Below are 20,524 nucleotides of genomic sequence, written 5' to 3' on the forward strand. Positions count from 1 at the left end.
AAAACTCTTAGAGGAAAACATAGGAAGAACACTCTTTGACATAAATCACAGCAAGATCTTTTTTGATCCACCTCTTATAGTAATGGAAATAAAAACAAAAATAAACAAATGGGACCTAATGAAACTTAAAAGCTTTTGTACAGCAAAGGAAACCATAAACAAGATGAAAAGACAACCCTCAGAATGGGAGAAAATATTTGCAAATGAATCAACGGACAAAGGATTACTCTCCAAAATATATAAACAGCTCATGCTGCTCAATATTAAAAAAACAAACATCCCAATCCAAAAATGGGCAGAAGACTTAAATAGACATTTCTCCAAAGAAGACATACAGATGGCCGAGAAGCACATGAAAAGCTGCTCAACATCACTAATTATTAGAGAAATGCAAATCAAAACTACAATGAGGTATCAACTCACACCAGTTAGAATGGGCATCATCAGAAAATCTACAAACAACAAATGCTGGAGAGGGTGTGGAGAAAAGGGAACTCTCTTGAACTGTTCGTGAGAATGTAAATTGATACATCCACTATGATGAACAGTATGGAGGTTCCTTAAAGAACTAAAAATAGAATTACCATATGACACAGCAATCCCACTACTGGGCATAAACACAGAGAAAACCGTAATTCAAAAAGACACATGCACCCCAATGTTCACTGCAGCACTATTTACAATAGCCAGGTCATGGAAGCAACCTAAATGCCCATCGACAGACGAATGGATAAAGAAGTTGTGGTACATATATACAATGGAATATTACTCAGCCATAAAAAGGAACGAAACTGGGTCATTTGTAGAGACGTGGATGGATCTAGAGAGTGTCACACAAAGTGAAGTAAGTCAGAAAGAGAAAAACAAATATCGTATATTAACGCATATATATGGAACCTAGAAAAATGGTACAGATGAACCGGTATGCAGGACAGAAATTAAGACACAGATGTAGAGAACAAACGTATGGACACCAAGGGGGGAAAGTGGCAGGCGTGGTGGTGGTGGTGGTGTGATGAATTGGGAGATTGGGATTGACATGTATACACTGATGTGTATAAAATGGATGATTAATAAGAAAAAGAAAAAAAAAAAGGAACATTAAAAAAAACCCACTTCACTATGCCAGATATGTTATTTTTTAGGTTCACCATAATAATAATCCAATTTGTTAGACAATACATATCTCAAAAAGTATATAATTTTTTTAAAAAAAGAAAGAAATTCAAATGTTTCACCGTACGCATACACATACACACCCCCCCCTCCCAAAAAATGATGGTAATACAAGAACAGGAGTGGCTATACTAATGTCAAACAAATCAAAATTTAAATTAAAAAAAATCACAAGAAACAATGTACATTATGCTAAGTGAAATAAGCCAGTCATAAAAAGACAAATACCGTATGATTCCACTTATATAAGGTACTTAGAGTAGTCAAAATCATAAAGACAGATAGTAGAATCGTGATTTCCAACGACTATGGGGAGAAGGGAATGGGAAGTAATTGTTTAACAGGTAGTATAGAGTTTCGGTTTTGCAAAAGGAAAAGAGTTCTGGATATCGATGTTAGTGATAGTTGAACAACAGTATGAATGTACTTAAAAGCACTAAATTGTACACTTAAAAATGGTTGAGATGGTAAATTATATGTTATGTGTAAACTTTACCACAATTTTTAAAAGAAGAAAAAATATAGACAAATTAGATTTTTTTAAAATTAAACTCTTGTTCATCAAAAAGACAGCATTACGAGAGTGAAAAGGCACACCACAGACTGGGAAAAATATCTGCAGTACATGTAATCAATAAAAACTTAAAAAAAGTAAAAAGATGTGTTCTTAGAACAACACGTTATGAAGCTGCTCTCTATCAAGAACGCACTTTTTTTTTTTCAGACGCAAATTGTAATTTCAGGACTCTGTTGCTTAAAAAAATTGCTTATCTTCCAAATGCATTATTTTATGTTACTTTGTTGAAACTTCATGCCAAATGTCAAGAGAATGAATGCTGAATAACCAGGATCTGATTATAAGAATGCAATTTAGTTGCGTGCAGAATAACAATTCAAAAAACTGTCTCAAGGTTTAAACAAGGAAATGGTAAATCCTTGAAGGAAAATATCTCAATAACAAAACAAAACAAAATGAAAACACCTTAGTCCAGTCCCAGTGACAGTATATAAAGCAAACTATTTTTAACTCTGGGTTTTGAAAGCTTTTTCTTTTAGGACTTCTAGCCATTGTATTTACTTGGTCCCCTGAACTTGCCCATCCTTTTTATGTCCACTGATTTTTGCCCTATGTCTTTATCATCTTATGAGTAAATTAATCAAAAGCCTAAATGGCCTTCATATCTCTAGCACCTCTGCTTGTCAACAGAGTCTGTAGTTACAAGATTTACTCTCCTAAATTCACATATCTAATTGTGCTTCATGATTATCTTCCCAACCAGATCACAAGTTATTTTTCCAACTTTGTATTCCAATGCACCACAATGGACTCCATTATTCCACAAGTCTACAGTGTATTTAATTATTTTCTTGCCTCAGTTTGCTCTAATGATGCAATACATTTCCTTCTGGTTTCTTCTCTCTCTCCCTCTCTTTTTCCCCCTGAGAATCGCTTTAAAGTTCCTTAAAATCATTTTCTGCTTTAAAAGTTTAGTTCAAATGTTAGATTTTTTAGGACTTCTTTGCTAACCTGAGGAACAAATTCTACACTTTGGACAATATACCCCCTTACCATTTGTTTATACCTTACCTAGCTATACATGCCTCTGTTTCTACCATAAAGCCTATGCATTCCTTTAAAGCAGTGATCAGCTCTTCCATTGCGAATCTACAGCATTTGACATTAAGGAGATATCTAATAAATATACAGTATTGCTTATCTTTGTGTTACATATCTCACACACTTATATGTATGCATGACTGAATTTAGCCTTTTGGTCATTTACCACTTTTAAACAAGAGTCTACTTCTTAGGTCTTTCTTTTGAGCTTGTATTAATAAAAGGGAAATGTTGACTTAATTCATAAAAATGTCATCTATGACTTCTGGGGGGAAGCATTAAGGCATATTATCTCAGCCAGCCTTCTCTACCACTAGTTGGCCTCTTAACTACAGATGGGACTTAATTGCTCCTTAAATACATCTAACGTTTAAGCTTCCACAATATTGCCCACTAGCCATTTAGCACTTCTGTTGGTAGTTTTTACCCCAAATTCATGAATTATACTATGAATTCTTATTACTCTTTAACACAGCAAAATATAAAAATCAGTAGTTTCTTCATGAGCAGATATAAATAAGTGCCAAGTTCAAATATTTGCTTTTTCAAGAAAGAGAATGAGCTAAAATAATACAGCACGTAAACGAAATTCAAGTTGGTAAACAGAGCAGCCATTATAAAACAATGGAAACATATATCCATTGGGAAGTTACTGAGGCTCCTTCCTGTCTAGGGAAAATGTGTAGTATGTGTACCATGTGCCAAGGACAGACTGGTCCTTTCCAGACACTTACCCTCTGACAGCATGAATAAGTCTCAGTGATGGATAGGCAGTTCGCACTTTCAGTTTATTCTTAAGGATTAACGCATTAACCCACTCCACGTGCTTCTCTCCTCCTTTGACCATGAAAGCAGGGATCCAAAGGACACTGTCATTCAGCATGGAAAGTCTATGCACAAATTTTTCTCTGTCACTCTCATTCCGAAAGCCTCCAAATGCTCTTTGTACAACTGATGGATTCATGGTAATAAAATCTGATTTAGTTCCCACATCTGCAGCAAACTCCACCACAGGGGCTAGATTACACCTGAAGAGGAAAAAATTAATGGACAAATGAAAAGTAAATATGAAACAGTCACTCCTAAAATGGTGTGCATGAAAAGAAGAATGGGGAGTGAGCATTTTTTTTTTTTTCACCAGGTGGAAATAAAAAAAGATAATCTGCCTGGTAAAATTACATTTTCAGTAAGTCACCACACATTCAGGAATGCTGTCTTCAATAAAGATGTGCACTCCTAGTAATGGGGCTCAAATTGTCATTTATATTAATTCACTCTGCTGTCGAAGAATACTCATTGCTGTTATCTTCATAAAACCACATGATATGAATTCCTAATAGGTGAATTTATGATGGTAAATTCACAAGAGCTCTGCCATGTAGTAGGCAGTCTAAACCACATGCTGTTCCGTAAGTAAGTAAAACACACTTGACCTGATACTCCAATCTGCACCACTTGTCAAGCTTAAGTCATTTTGACAAGCTTATGAACATAACTAAGTGGAGATGGCTTTTCTGTACCCTGAGGTTAAGGGAAAAATATAACTCCTTATGACGTTTTCCACATACATATTTGTAATTGCCTTCTATAGGCCTAAATGTGAAGGAAAAGGGAGAAAAATGGAGTTATCACATTTAATATGCCTTTTTGAGATGTTAACTAACGCAGAAAAGCCTCTACTATAGGATCAAATATCTTTCTGTTCCTCAAAATGCCTGTTTTCCCTACTAAGAGGCCATGTGCCCTTTGTGGAGGAGGGACAATTTGTTGCCCTATTCTCACTACCAAAGCTCCAGGGCCTCAGAAAGTACCTGGGTCAGATTTTATTCTCGTAACCTGATTTCATTCTTGTATTACAAGGAAGCTTTGGAAAGCACCTTGAATTTTGCCTTTAACCAATTTGTGATGCTTCTTTGATTCTGTCACATAGACCTGTGGATTTGATGTAACTTAAAAAAAAGCTTTTTAATTTTACAATATTTTAACTTGCTAAACAGGGCACATTTTAATTAGTTGATAAGTGAAAAATTAGATTTTTAACAAACAAGAGTTTACTAATTTGGAAAAAAATCAGTTGAATCTATACATTCATGAAAACACTCACACACACACAGATTTTTTTCTTTTCTTTTTCGTTGTTTATATCAGCCTTTCAAGGGAAGGGAAGAGAAACTAATTTCCTCATTCTGCATTTTTGCAGGTTTGACTGCATTATGAAAGTTTCTCACATTTCTCTTCCTTGTGCATTTTGCCACACTAATTAAATTCTCAAACAAGTTAAATTTAATTAGAAAGTAAAGTGTGTGCTCTGCTATTAAAATTACTGGTTTATATATCCTTCCTTACCTCTCTTAATTAATATATCTTATTACTTCCTAGATCTCTGACAACATTTATATAACGCAACAAGTATCTTTCATCTCACACAATTAAGCAAAGTCTATGTTATCTAGGATAACCTATTGAGAGAAAACAAATAAAAGTTAACACATATTATTTAGAAATAATCTTTTCAAGTTATATAACTTTAATTATACCCACTATATTATATGATAGAGTATTTATTTGTCTCTATCCATGATCCATGCACTACTGGAGATTAGTTATTATTCACTCCCCTCACAGTAAGAATATTAGGAATGGGACTGCCCTGGGAAAGAACAGCTACATGTGAACAGAAGCAAACTGAACATTTTACAGTGGAACTCACGGAAGACTGAGGACATGATAATTTTTAAAGTCCTAAAATGTGCTCCACACCAACTTTAAAAATAGTCTAAAATTCTAAGCAAGCTGATTAGAAGATGAATTTGGATACTGTGAGGAAATGCTTTCTGAACAACATTGGTACAAACACTTCTCCTTCCTCAGGTAAAAAATAAACAACACTTGTTAACATGACAGTTAACATGTTCCTATCATGGGAGATGGCTTCAGACAGATCTTTTTGCTGTAATAATTCCTCAGCGATTCTTTTCAGAGGATTTCTACCATAGGAAAAAATATCTATACTTCATTTTCTCTATAATTGTAAAAATAATCAGAGCCAACCCTGTTAAAGCAAGCCAAAATAGCATCCCACTGAATTATCTTTTCAGGAAAAAAAAATCACTTCATTACTTCATGCTTTTCATTACTTTTTCTTATGACATATTTAAAAGCCCCTCCACACCCATGTTTGCTAACACCCACTCTTTTAGGACTGATTCAGCATGTTTCTGAAACAGGATTGTCTGGCCATGTGCCATTTAAGAGCTAATAAGATAGTCATCAATAAAATTGGGTGCTGAAAGACGGACTTTCCACCTTGGAAGCAAAAGGAAACGAACAGAATAACAATATTTCTGGAGAATAGGGTTGGATCTAGGAGAGGAACCAATATATTTGGTGTAGTCAAAGAATGCTAAATGGCTGTGATGTAAACTGAAAGAGCACCAGGAGATCAAAGAGTAATCAATCCACCTGAGCTTTACCGTAAAGTTTTTATGACCTAATCACAGCCCAACCAGACTTTGTGAGGGATGGAAACAGAGGTACTGGAAATAGCATGACAGAAGGACACACTGTAAAATATGAACTATGCTGGCTCCACAGACTGCTTGTTCATTTTCCTTGGAGTGACTATGTCTAATTTTCCACTGGAAAGAAAGATTAACATCATGTCCACATGTGGCCAGCAAATTAACTTCTCTGTGGTTGAGTTAGATATCTAGTCATATAATTAGCTGAATGTCACATAATCAGGGCAAGCATTAAGGAAGCCAAAATAACCAACCAGCTGTGTTACACTCCAGCAATTCAGTAGACTTGTTGTGAACTTCACAGCGTTACTAGTAGCAATACTGCTGATTGAGCAAGATTATAAATAGATTTGCAATCACACATTCTTCACTTTCCTTTTTAAAAAATCTTCTCAGGGATTACAATCATCAAAAGTATCCAGAATGTGTAGCAAGCATTTATGAAGCATTATTTCACATGTTATTCTTAATCTCATAAAAGTGAAGTGCCCAATTTTTAAGTGATGGATATCTGTGAGTCAAAACTACCGAGTGCACGAGAATATTTAATACACTCAAGTTCTGTTTCTTTAGCCAAATTAAATTGTTGTACTGACCAACTATTGTGACATATCAAAAACATGAACACATATACACAGAATTAGGTCTGTTGGCCAAACTCCCTGTTTACTCTAAGCTGCCCGATTTTCAATTTGTTTGTTTTTATTTTCCATCACTGATTAAAAATCCTTGGGAAGGCAGCTAGCTCCACTTGTACTCTAGACCAGTGGTTCCCAACCTTTTTGGCACCAGGGATTGGTTTCGTAGAAGATAATTTTTCCACAGATGGGGTGGGGGGGAGGATGGTTCAGGCGGTAATGAGAGTGATGGGGAGCGATAGGGAGAGATAGGGAGCTGCAGGTGAAGCTTTGCTTGCTCGACTGCCACTCACCTCCTGCTGTGTGGCCTGGTTCCTAACAGGCCGCGGACCAGTAGCGGTCTATGGCCCAGGGGTTGCGGACCCCTGCTCTAGACCTCTGAAATTTCTTCTGTGATCTCAAACTAGATGTGCCTCTCAGCATTCCTTTTATGCAGAACTGAAGGCACTTTCATCTATTTCACAGCCATATAAAATGTTTTTAATAAATTTTAATTCACTTAATTATTTAAGGAAAGATGTGTTTATTTCATGTATGTGTGTTTATTTCATGTGCTTAAGACCACTCAGTTCTCTAGCAAGACATATCTCTTAGATTTGTTAGTATTCTCTGCATGTCCCTTAAGTCATGGCTCAACAGTCTAAGCAACTAGGAGGTCCCTCTTTCAATAGCTCAACAGATATGCTTTGAGAGTTCATTGCGCAAATACTTCACAGTACTCAGAACTCTTTTTCCAGCTATCTTACTATTTGTGCTAGTTTACAATGATAGAACCTGGCCAAAATATGATCTTGACAATTATTATTAGTAATAGCAATAAGATAATACTCATTCAATTAGCCACATGCTTATGTATCCCACAGTGTGTGTTAAACATTTGTGCTACCTACAGAACTAGTCATCTGAGATACTGAGGTACGACAGCATGTACTGTGATATAGGAGATGGTTAATTACTTCTTTACACATACAACATAGATTAAATGAGAAGGGAACAATACTGAGTGCACTACAGCCTTATCTCTGTTCTTTCTCACCATTAGTTAATGTTCAGACAAGTTCCCATCACACAATTTTCCAAACACATCCTTTTTTTTGTTGGCCAATCTCATTGTGTGTTTCTCTGTACTAACACTGAAATCCCTCAGCCCAAACCATCGTTGCCAATGGAACCACATTTGTCAACTGACTATGAAATGAGAGATAACCTCTTCTCTTTTCTGCCCTCAGAGGAAGCATATGGTTCCTATCTGCTCCCATCCTGTTTTTGAGCTTGAAGAGCCAAGAAAGAGAACAAAGAATCTCTAATACCTGGTTTTGTTTTAGGCTTTGTGGTTACCCTCTCAAAACTTCTAGGGGAAGCTGAAACATGCAACCTATGAGCCTCTTTGACTTTCTTGAGGTGAGGATAGTAGACCCGAAACCAATAATTTTGCAATACTTTGAGGTAAGGAGTAGTATTATCTCCACTTAGAGGTAAGGAACTAGGTCAAGGTGATTAGGAAACATGTCCAAGGACGTAGCACATATAAAATAAAAGCATAACTATTTAAAAATGACTCCAGGACAAGAGTTTTAATTGACACTACTTATACATTGATTTCTTTCAGAATCAGCGAAAAATGTCTGTATGTTCATGTTTCACCCCAACCTTCCTGTAAGAGAAAGAATGCCTTACCATTTGGTCTTAAGCATATTATACAAGTCCATTCAGCCATGACATTCCCCAAATCCTGAGCAGTTATTAAACAAAGGGCTTTTAGGTATCTAACACATAAAAATAATACTTATATTTCAGATCTCTTGAGGGAAAGGATTTTCAAAAAATGCTGGTAAAAGGATTGAATATCTAATTGATGTGACTTTTTGAAATATGAAGCCTAGGGTTAACAGATGACTTATATGTTGTATACCACTATGTAGTAAACAAAGTAAACAAATCCTCAAGTTGATAGAAATAAATACAAAAATGACACATATCATGAAAATAACTAAGTGATTAAACAGAAGAGAGACGTTTTTCACAAACCCAGATTTGTTTACGTATTTGGCAAGGGTGAGAAGAACAGTGTCATATTATTTCTACGGAAATCACAGAATGAAAAAAAAATTAAACTCATTCTAGAAAACGAAGATCCAAATACCAGAGAAATATGTTAGACTATGTCATTCCCACACTTCAGTCAAAATCAAAATAGAGTTATTGGGCAAATTTGCTACAACTGCACAGATATTATTCAATAACTTAGTTTTTTGGGGGGGAGAGGGAAAGGTATGCCAAGGAATGGATATATTGTGCTTAAATCAAATAAACTTGCATGCATGTGATTGTTTTCTTTTTCACAAAAGTGAATATATATAGTAGCAAGACTAATATTTATTTGAATTATTATAAGTGTCAAGTTTCTGGAAAATGCAAATAAAGGAATATTAAGGAAACCCTCTAAATCCTTCCTTTGTAATTAAAAATGAAGGATCATTTCTACTTTTCTGAAGGGGGTATGAAGAGGAAATTCTGGCAGCTGTTGAGAAATTCCCTGTTCATTGTCTCGGGTAAAAATTCATTATTGGCATATTTCAGACAAGGGGGTGGGAAACGAAGCAAGATCTTAGAATGTATTTTCAAGTACTCTTGTCCTAGTCAGGGAACTGGACTACTCCATTGATCAGTGGTTGCTGAGCAGTTACTACTGTTTTACAGAGGGAAGAGAACTGATTCAGCATGGAATTTACGTTCTTAAAAATTATGCTGTACATTAAAAGGAAAGAAACAGCATTCATGAAATATTATGGCTGATACTTTAATTACCCATGCCAGAAAACCCAGGCAGAAGAACTATAACATTTTCTCTTTGCAATTCATGGTGTTAATAAACTAAGTACAATGCGGTCATCACAGTGGCTGTGGGAAACATACCTGAGTTTTCTAACTTTTAGTGATTACACCAGCAAACCTGTCACAGTAACAGTGCGTTGACATTTAACTTTCTTGTTTAAGAAAACAAAAATATTTTTGATTTGTCGCTCTAAACTATAAATATATTTTTTCTTTTCATTTTTTTGAAAGTATAATCCAAGACTGAAAAATGATTTCTAATTTAGTATATATAATTTACTTGACACTTGGTCCTGGAAAGACAGTTGGTATAATGTTCAGAAGAGTTAGGTATTCTGATACCATCAAGCATTCAGAAAAGTATCATATCATGAGTGGATAAAAATGAATGTTTCATTTTCTAATATCACAAGGTAGGCCAAGGCAACTTCACATTCATTACATCATATTTATTCTAAGTGGATCTTTCTCATACTTTGTTTAGTAGAAAATAACATTTTGACTGGTGGAAAGGCCTTGATCTCCATAATTCTTTTATCTTCCATATCTGGTTCATCACAAAGCCCTAAAAATTCATCTCAGAAAATTCCTCCTGAATATATTCTCTCTTCTCTATTTCTATTGATATTTTCTCAGCTTAGGTACCACCATGTTTTTTTGAACTATCATTGGAATAATTTCCTAATTAATTATTTTTCAAACTGTTAGCTGGAACAATTGGTGGATCATGAATTGATCTGCAATTTTTAAAGAATGAAAAAGAACAAAACGGTCTATAATAGAAAATGACAGTGTTCCATGCACATAATTTTATGGAAATTTATTTCAGATTTACGTGTGTGTGTAGTAATAGTAGCTGAGGAAGCAATAGCAGGAGTATATCATGATGTAAGTTGTATTTCTTGCTATGCATTTTTATTTAAACAGTACTGAAAAACATTGCTCTAACCAGTTCTGTAACACAAGGACTCCAGCTTGATCATTCTCTGTTTCAAGGATGGTATCATCTTATTAATATGCACATTTGACCACAACACTATCCTAACCAAAAACCTTCAGTGATATCAGTCCAAGGGCTTTCATAATTTGCCCCTACACTTACTTTCCAGAATTTTCTCTCTATACATTTGCCTGTCTTAGATCCCAATGGCATCAGACTACTCCACGTACTTTTCTGTCTGTGTCCCTTTATTTATGATGATACCTCTGCCTGAAATGACTACCTCTCTAAGACACTCTAGCCTCCAACCTCAAAAAGTCCTATTTTTTCTTAAAACTCAAAGGTTAATATCCATTGCAATGTTTCACATGATTTCTTTGGCAGAACTAATTGCTTCTGCTGCACTGTTCTAAAATATTTACTTATATCTTTATTCTACCACGTATGAAACCTGATTACATTTAGTTGCTTGTATAAGGTTGATATCTTTAATGCAATTAGTCAAGCTAACCATAATAATAATGACGGTTACTCTGTGTAGGTGAATTGAGAACCTGTTTACAATGGTATTTGATCTCTCAGTCTTCTAGGAGTGCTGCTGAGTGTTTAAATCAAGTCCTGAAAATTCACAGGCCCCTGGGCCACAGGTTAACATAACTCTGAAAAATGGGCAATTTTGCTGGGCTATTTCCCCATTTAAAGGAGACAGAGTCTCATGGGCTTGTGATGATAAATGCCAAAGAAAACATATCTACCACCTGGTTTGGGCCCTGAGGCTGTCAGTTTGTGAGCTCTGCACTAAATCTTCTGATTCCCTGTACAAACACTTCAATTTTTATTTTTAACATGTATGTTCTGTTAAACATGTTAAACATGTTTCATTAGAAAGTTGATACAGTGTGTGTTTTGGGAGGTGAATTAAGGAACACAAAAGGTACTAATAAATATGTGTTAAGCTGAAAACTGCATTTTAACTGTAGTCGTTAAAATATTTAACTCTCAGAAGGTGTGCTAACTAAAATACACAAAAATTGAAAAAAGTCATCCTTTTAAGTTGGAATTATTTAAATTACAACAAGAAATACAATCTGTTTCACTAATGTGAATGTATGTACATGTTTAAAAGGTAAGTAGGATTATTGTTAATGATCTCAGTCATCGAAGCTTAAAAAGCATGAAAGGCACATTCACACAATGCTTCGGTAAAATGATGTATGCCAAGAATAAGGGCAAGAATATCCATACAAATACAACATTCCTGGAAAGGGAATTATTTTCCTGTCCCAAACTGAACTTCCTTAAAACTTAGTTTCACTCATTTTTATAATTAGTTCCTTCTGTCTCCCTGGCAGCAATGCTTTGTTCTTAGTTCTCTTATTACTGTCACTGTACTATTTTGTTATTCCTCTCTCCATGTCTGTCTCCTCCATCAGACTGCAAGCTCCAAACAGAACAGACCATGTAATTTATCTTTATATCCTTAATACCCAGTGGAGCCCCTCAGAACTTGTCATCTAGTGGCTGCTTGATAATTGTTTGTTGAATGAAGAAATACTTGTTGAATTAATGTGACTACAAATTAATGGAACCACTGCTTCCATTTTTAAACTTCAAATAAATGTTTTTTATTTTTTAAAATCGTCATATTTAGGAGCCATACATTTATGCCAAAGGATACCAGTACTTAAGAAATAATTATGGGACCCTAATTTTGAACTGCTTTTCTAAACAATTCTTAATCACAATAGAAAAATCCCTCTCAATTCTTTATAGGATCACATGCTTTTGACTCAAGACCATGTTGTTCAGTCTGATCATTTATATAATTCACTAAACATAAGAAGAGCTATCAGTTACTACCTTATGCAAGATACTATACATATCTAAGTTATTCAAACTTTAAAGAACATCCATATAATTAAGTATAAGTAATCATATTCTACAAATGAGGAAAAAAAAATTCAGTTTACAAATCCTCAGAGCTGGGATTTAAATCCAACTTTGTATCTAAAACACGATGAGTCCAAAATTTACTGCACGATACGGCAGGTTCAAATGATTTTCACTGTCCAAAATACATATTCATTTTCTCCCTCTCCCCCCGCCCACGCACACATACACTACACTTGACACTAATGACAGAATATTCAGAACTAGACTACAAAACTATAAGTTGCATTTTTATGTGTTTGTTTAAACAAAAAACATATTTCCTGCTTAATATCACTCAGGTAGTGCTAGAGCTGTAACATGACCCCAAATCTCCTAACTCCCATATATATCACTCTTCTTATCTATACTCCAGAATTTTAACATAATTTTCAAAATTAAAATTGTTTTCATTTCCAATTTAAAAACAGCATTTGTGTTCACATACAAACACTAACAAAAAGAGAAGTTAAAATACTTTTCAAATATAGAACACTTGTAAGTCTCCCTCTAAAATATAATCACTATTAACATTTGGTACCATACCAAATATTTGAAATATTTTAAATAAAAGTTTCCAGTAATGGCATAAGTCAAGCTGTGGTTCTAAGAATTTTGATGGATGCCAGTGAAATAGATATGGGAAGTAGGAGATCTTATCTCCCAGAAAAATGTCAAGGTCCTTTCCCCAAAACTATACTAAATGATGTTGCTATAAAACAATTTCTCTCCCTTTTGATAATGCTTGTATTCACTGGTTCTTCTTTATATATTTTGTACATATGGTGAATTCCCAAGGCTCTGACCTCATCATACTTACAATAATTCATATGAATCATTAAAACGTAGTCTTGTTCCATAGAAAACAAGCTTATGGTTACCAAAGGGGAAAGGGGGGGGAGGGATAAATTAGGAGTTTGGGATTAACATATACACACTGCTATATATAAAATAGATAACCAACAAGGACCTACTGTATAGCACAGGGAACTATATTCAATATCTTGTAATAACCTAGAGTGGAAGAGAATGTAAAAAAAGAATATATATATATATATATATATATATATATCTGAATCACTTTGCTGTACACCTGAAACTAACACGACATTGTAAATCAACTATATTTCAACCAAAATTAAAAATAAACAAACAGACAAAAACTTAGTCTTGTTTTTCTTTGGCTAAGAAGTGATACCCTTCCCCTGATTTTAAGTCTTAACATTGGCTTGCATACATCAGGAGGAAAGGCAACACTCCTGGACCAAAGGAAACAAAAAGCCAGATTAGAGGATACAGTATTAAGTAGAGAATGCTATTTCCACAAGCTGACTGATGAAAAGGAAATTTATTCATAGAACATGGCAACCAGAAGGAAAAAAAAAATCACACAACAATGCAAGTTGACAGGCTCTATTCCAAAGTTGTCTACTGAATCATACGAAAATAGAGTCATAGAGTTTCAGAGCCAGAAAGGAATTTAGGAGTCCAACTAGTTCAATGGCTAGATTTGGCATATCAGGAAAACTGAAGCTCAAAATGGTTTATATTACTTGTTCAAAGTCACACAGCTATATTTACTGGCAATACCAGCAAGAGGATCCAAGTTTCTGAACTCTCTCATGAGTATTATTTCAACTACACTCTTTGGGAGAATATATACTGCTTAGCAACAATGACCATTTTAGTGCAAATATTTACATCTTCTGTGTACCTGGGTCACAGATATAATTTTATTACCATGAATATACAATACCACCAATATGTTAATCCTAAACCATCAAAAGGAAGAAAAATTTACATTTATTGAATAACTGATTTGTACTTGGATTTATTCTAGACAATTTCACACACATTATCTCATTTACTTCTATACTCACAAAAAAGGGAAGATAGAGATTATTTTCCTCATATTATACATAAAGAAACTGGGGCTTAGAGAAGTAAATAAATCACTTAAGACTGAATATAAATTAGATGGAAAAGATGGAACTTGAAACTAGATTTACCTGATTTAAAGGTTTATCACATTTGATTAAGATGTTAGCTCCCATGAGAGAAAAGGTCATGAGTCTCCTGGTTGATGATCTGTCTCTAGAATATTTTGACATATATTTTTGGAACATAGTAAGTGCTTAATAAAAGAAAGGAATTCTCACAGGATGGTCCACAGACCACGACTGGAGAAAATGCTAAACATTATAAAGTCAGCTTGGTGTTTATTTAATTTTTTACTGTTTTTCCCCTAGCTTTATTGAGATATAATTGACATATAACATTATGTATGTTTAAGGTATACAACATGATTATTTTATATATGTACATATTGTGAAATCATTGCCACACATAGTTACCATTCACACAGTTACCAGTTTTTGTGTGTGTGTGATTTTATTTGTTGTTCAATTTGTTTTGTTAGCCTAGACTTTGAAGAATGGCTGGTAGTTTGTGGAAATGTCAGACATTAAAATGGCCTTCCCTCTTCTGTCTTTCATGCTAAGTCACGAAAATTTGAAATGTACACTAATTAAGACCGTTTCTCACTGGTCTTCACATTTCAGAATAAACATACAACTAAAAACTTCACACTCTAGTGCAGCACTGACTGCTATTTCTAATTTAAAAGATAAGTGCTTTCAATCTTCATTTGAAAATAAAGTATTGGACTTTGAGTATGAGAGAAAAAAGTTCTGTTGTTGCTTCCTTCTTCAACTTACCATATACACTCAGGAAAGTCACTTAGACTCTCTGTTCTATGGAAAAATGTGGTTTGTTAACCTAAGCCTAACTTCTTCAGAGGAACCAAAGGGAACCAATTTGGATTATTCAAGACTCATTTTCCATCATCCAAAAAATGTTACACTTTAAAACGTGCCATATTTATATTCACTATCATTTACCCTTTCCATGTATTATACAATTCATAAAGTTCTTGATTTTCTTAAATTGCCTTCTACCGTCTATGCCCACTGTCTCTATCTTACTTTCCCCCTCATTATCTCCATCTTTAGACTATTTTCAGTATTCCCATCTTTGTCCCCCTTGTAATTGATCACCTAAAAATCTTCCTGAAATTTAAATGTGATCATGACATTCCTCTCCTGAGTGGCTCCACAGACTACTTGATAAATTAGATCCAATCTCCTTAGCAAGATACAATGGACTCTGCATAACCTGTCAGCTTCCCTCTCCAGCCTTACCTGCTTCTTTTGACCCACACAACCTTCTATTCCATCATACTGAAACTACTCACAGGCCCAGAAAAGCCACTCATTCCTACATCCAGGTTCCTTGGTGCATCATAGATCCAGTTTGGACTAGGTCTCACTCTCTTTTCTCTCCTTTCCTTACTTCTTCAGTTTTTACCATAATTTAATTCGTGTTGTTTCTCTCAGGAAATCATCCTTGACCATCCAGCTTATGTATCCTCTCTGCCTCATTATCAGTGCCTAGTTCTGTGAGTACCTCTAATAAAGCAATTTGTGCATTATCAGTTCATTACTTTATTTTCTTTACAGGACTACAATCATGTCAGATGTAAAGAATTGATCTCCATTTTTGTATCTTCCTGATAAATAGGTGAATAAAAGAGTGAAGGAATTAATGAAAAAATTATAAGAAAGATCAAAGCTATGCTATGTATCACCTGAAAACAATAGGTACTGAAAAGTTCAATTGTGTTTGGCTTTGGAGTACATATTTTGGGCTGACGTCCACTTACAGATGAGTTTAATAGTAGACAAATAACAAATGCTTTAAACCCAAAACTGAAGGTATATTTTGAAAATCTATGGAATGACCAACTGCCCATTTGCTAATGCTCCTTTGATGTCAGGAAAGGATGATCTCTACCATATTTTACATTAGTATGAATCTTACCATTGAAGTGTATCATCTTACTCTGTCCTATGATTTGGATTTCATCACATTTGCCTCCTCTAGTATCTTCCTTATTGAGTGTTCTTTCTCTTTCTTACCTTTGATTTATTTATTATCATGGTCCTTCCATCTGCAAATATGCTCATGCTTCTATACCTTTACATTCCTCTTATGCTTATAATAAGAACAACAACAAAACCCCAACAAGAACAAACAAATAAACCAATAAACTGTAAGGACCTCTCTTGGACTACAGGATACCATGTAAATCCTTAACATGGTGAAACGATCCTTCATTATTTAAGGCCAACATACCCTGCCATTTCCCCTTCCACATTGTCCTTCAATATGAACCTAATAGTAGAGTAGTCCCAAACACTGCCTTATCACAAGACCATTGAAAGCATTTGTCTTTGTGCTTACTGGTCCTTTTGCCTGAGATTCCTCTTTTCCATGTGTTGAATGACTAATCATCCAGATGTACAATGATTTACTCATGCTTTCTTGCTGTGTGTTATAAAATGCATTCATACTTCAACAACTGTTCACATTTGGGTAGATTCCTAGAACTGGAAATAGTAAATAAAGGAATCTACTATTTTTAAGGGTTGGGGGACATTATAAACCTGATTTTTGGAAAAGTTGTATCAATCTATATTTTTAAAAGCATTTCAAAGGAGTGCCAACATCAGTATAACTTTATGCTGAATACTAAGAATTTTAAATATCCTTGTTAGATTGACAGATGAGAAACTGTAGTTGTTTATAATACTGCATTTTTAGAAAACAGTAACCCAAGTCCAGGAAGTGCAGAGAGTCCCAGGCAGGAAGCCTAAGGAGGAACATGCCAAGAGACATAGTAATCAAACTGACAAAAATTAAAAACAAAGAAAAAATACTAAAAGCAACAAGGGAAAAATGACAAATAACATACAAGGGAACTCCCATAAGATTATCAGCTGATTTCTCAGCAGAAACTCTGCAAGCCAGAAGGGAGCGGCATGATATATTTAAAGTGATGAAAGGGAAGAACCTACAACCAAGAATACTCTACCCAGCAAGGCTCTCATTCAGATTTGATGGAGAAATCAAAAGCTTTACAGACAAGCAAACGCTAAGAGAATTCAGCACCACCAGACCAGCTTTGAAATAAATGCTAAAGGAACTCCTCTAGGCGGGAAAGAGACTAGCAACTTAAAACAACCTGGTACATACATAGACTGCTATATCAAAACCTCACGGGAACAGCAAACCCAAAAACTACAATAGATACACACACAAAAAAGAAAAAGCAACCCAAACACAACACTAAAGGTGGTCATCAAACCACAGGAGAAGAGAATAAAAGAGGAAGGGAAGAAAAAAGATGTACAAAAACAAACCCAAGACAATTAAGAAAATGGCAATTGGAATACATATACTGATAATTACCTTAAATGTAAATGGATTAAATGCTCCAACCAAAAGACATAGACTGGATGAATGAATACAAAAACAAGACCTGTATATATGCTGTCTACAAGAGACCCACCTCAGACCTAGGGACACATACAGACTGAAAGTGAGGGGACGGATGAAGGTATTCCATGCAAATGGAAATCAAAGGAAAGCTGGAGTACCAATACTCATATCAGACAAAATAGATTTTAAAAATAAAGACTACTATAAGACACAAAGAAGGTCACTACATAATGATCAAGGGATCAGTCAAAGAAGATATAACAATTGTAAATATATATGCACTCAACACAGGAGCATCTCAATATATGAGGCAAATACTAACAGCCATAAAAGGGGAAATTGACAGTAACACAATATTAGTGGGGGACTTTAACACCCCACTTTCATCAATGGACAGACCATCCAGATGGAAAATCAGTAAGGAAACACAGGCCTTAAATGACACATTAGATCAGATGGACTTAATTGAGATTTAAAGAGCATTCCATCCAAAAGCAGCAGAATACACATTCTTCTCAAGTGCACATGGAACATTCTCCAGGATTGACCACATGCTGGGCAACAAAGCAAGCCTCCGTAAATTTAAGAAAATTGAAATCACATCAAGCATCTCTTCCGACCACAACGTTATGAGATTAGAAATAAACTACAAGAAAAAAACTAAAAAAAAACACAAACATGTGGAGACTAAACAATATGCTACCAAACAACCAACGGACCACTGAAGAAATCAAAGAGGAAATCAAAAATTACCTAGAGACAAATGAAAGTGAAACCACAACAATCCAAAACCTATGGGATGCAGCAACAGCAGTTCTGAGAGGGAAGTTAATAACAATGCAATCTTACCTCAGGAAACAAGAAATATCTCAAATAAACAACCTAACCTTACACCTAAAACAACTAGAGAAAGAAGAACAAACAAAACCTAAAGTTAGTAGAAGGAAAGAAATCATAAAAATCAGTGCAGAAATAAATAGAGACAAAGAAAACAATAGTGAAGATCAATGAAACTAAAAGCTGGTTCTTCGAAAAGATAAACAAAGTTGATAAACTTTTAGCCAGACTCATCAAGAAAAAAGGGAAGAGGACTCAAATCAATAAAATTAGAAAATGGGATAGTCATTTTAAAACAACGTTTTAAAATTTAAAATAGTTTGTCAAGTCATTGTCATTTCCATTTAAAAAAAAATATCTCTTGTAGATAAAATCTTTTTATCCAAGGAGTGACATGATTGGAAGAAAAAGTTAGAGCCTTACCTCACATCACAATCCATAACAAATTCCATATTTAGTTTTCAGTAAAATTTTAAAAACCATAAATGACTAGAATAAAATAGAAATTCTGATTTCTACCCAGAATATGAATTTTATGGTTAAAATCAATAGAAATAACAAAGATAATTAGTTTTTTTAAAACTATAAAATTTCAGATTAAAAATATGAATAAACCATTAAGTAAAAATAAGGTAGAAAATATACATAGCAAATATCACATAAGCAATGTTGGTATTTCTAAAATATAAAGTGGTTATTTTAATTAATAAGAATTGTAAAATATCTTTCTAATGCCTGCACCAGTCTCCCTACCTGAAACTTAGTTGTTTGCAGTTAAAACATTTTATTTAAGGACAAACATTCTCAGTGAGAGTGCAAGGGAAAAAAATAAGGCCATTTTTGTGAACACGTAGAAAAGTAGGCGTATTTTTTCTCTCCCAGAGAAGAGTCTATTTTGCTATAAAAGAGTTAGCATTCATAGAAGGTCAAAAAAGATGATTTAAAGTTTGCCCTAAATTATCCACCAGTGGAGAATCAAACATTGAGTTATAAAAATGTATTGTATCAGTCAAGGTAAGTAAATTCTTCCATCCTTTTCTTTTGTGAAACATCTCATCCCTTCTCTTAGGAAGCTAGATCATCATAAAGTAAAACATTTTTATCTTATTACTTTGGTTTCCTGAAGAAATATATCTCTTCACCACAATTCTTTCTAATTTTATATACTCAGATTTTATAGACACTCCTATCTGAGTAGTGTTCCTGTGTCTTCACATTTCATATTATCTAATACGTTATTCAGTGTCAACTATATACACGTTTGATATATTTGATAAATTTGAGGAAGGTTTGACTTCTTGTTTATTTATTTATTTTTTTTTAAAGAAATTCACGTTCTTATTTATTTATTTATTTTATTGATGGATTGATTGATTGCTGTGTTGGGTCTTCGTTTCTGTGCGAGGGCTTTCTCCAGTTGCGGCAAGCAGGGGCCACTCCTCATCGCGGTGCGCGGGCCTCTCACTATCGCGGCCTCTCTTGTTGCGGAGCACAGGCTCCAGACGCACAGGCTCAGTAATTGTGGCTCACGGGCCCAGTTGCTCCGCGGCACGCGGGATCCTCCCAGACCAGGGCTCGAACCCGCGTCCCCCGCACCGGCAGGCAGACTCCCAACCACTGCGCCACCAGGGAAGCCCTGACTTCTTGTTTATATAAGACAAAGAGAATTTGCATTTCTAGCCAATGGTCA

General features: G+C 34.8%; 1 protein-coding gene across 1 annotated transcript in view; it reads right to left on the bottom strand.

Annotated features, from left to right (window-relative positions):
- ST8SIA4 (ST8 alpha-N-acetyl-neuraminide alpha-2,8-sialyltransferase 4) overlaps positions 1 to 20,524 on the bottom strand; it is a 103,202-nt gene that overhangs the window by 60,941 nt on the left and 21,737 nt on the right. Inside the window, exon 4 of the mRNA XM_068535679.1 lies at positions 3,529 to 3,822. Within this exon, the coding sequence (XP_068391780.1) occupies positions 3,529 to 3,822 (294 nt within the window). The remainder of the gene's footprint in view (positions 1 to 3,528; positions 3,823 to 20,524) is intronic.

The sequence above is a fragment of the Eschrichtius robustus genome, chromosome 2 (assembly GCF_028021215.1).
Source record: "Eschrichtius robustus isolate mEscRob2 chromosome 2, mEscRob2.pri, whole genome shotgun sequence".
NCBI lineage: Eukaryota > Metazoa > Chordata > Mammalia > Artiodactyla > Eschrichtiidae > Eschrichtius > Eschrichtius robustus.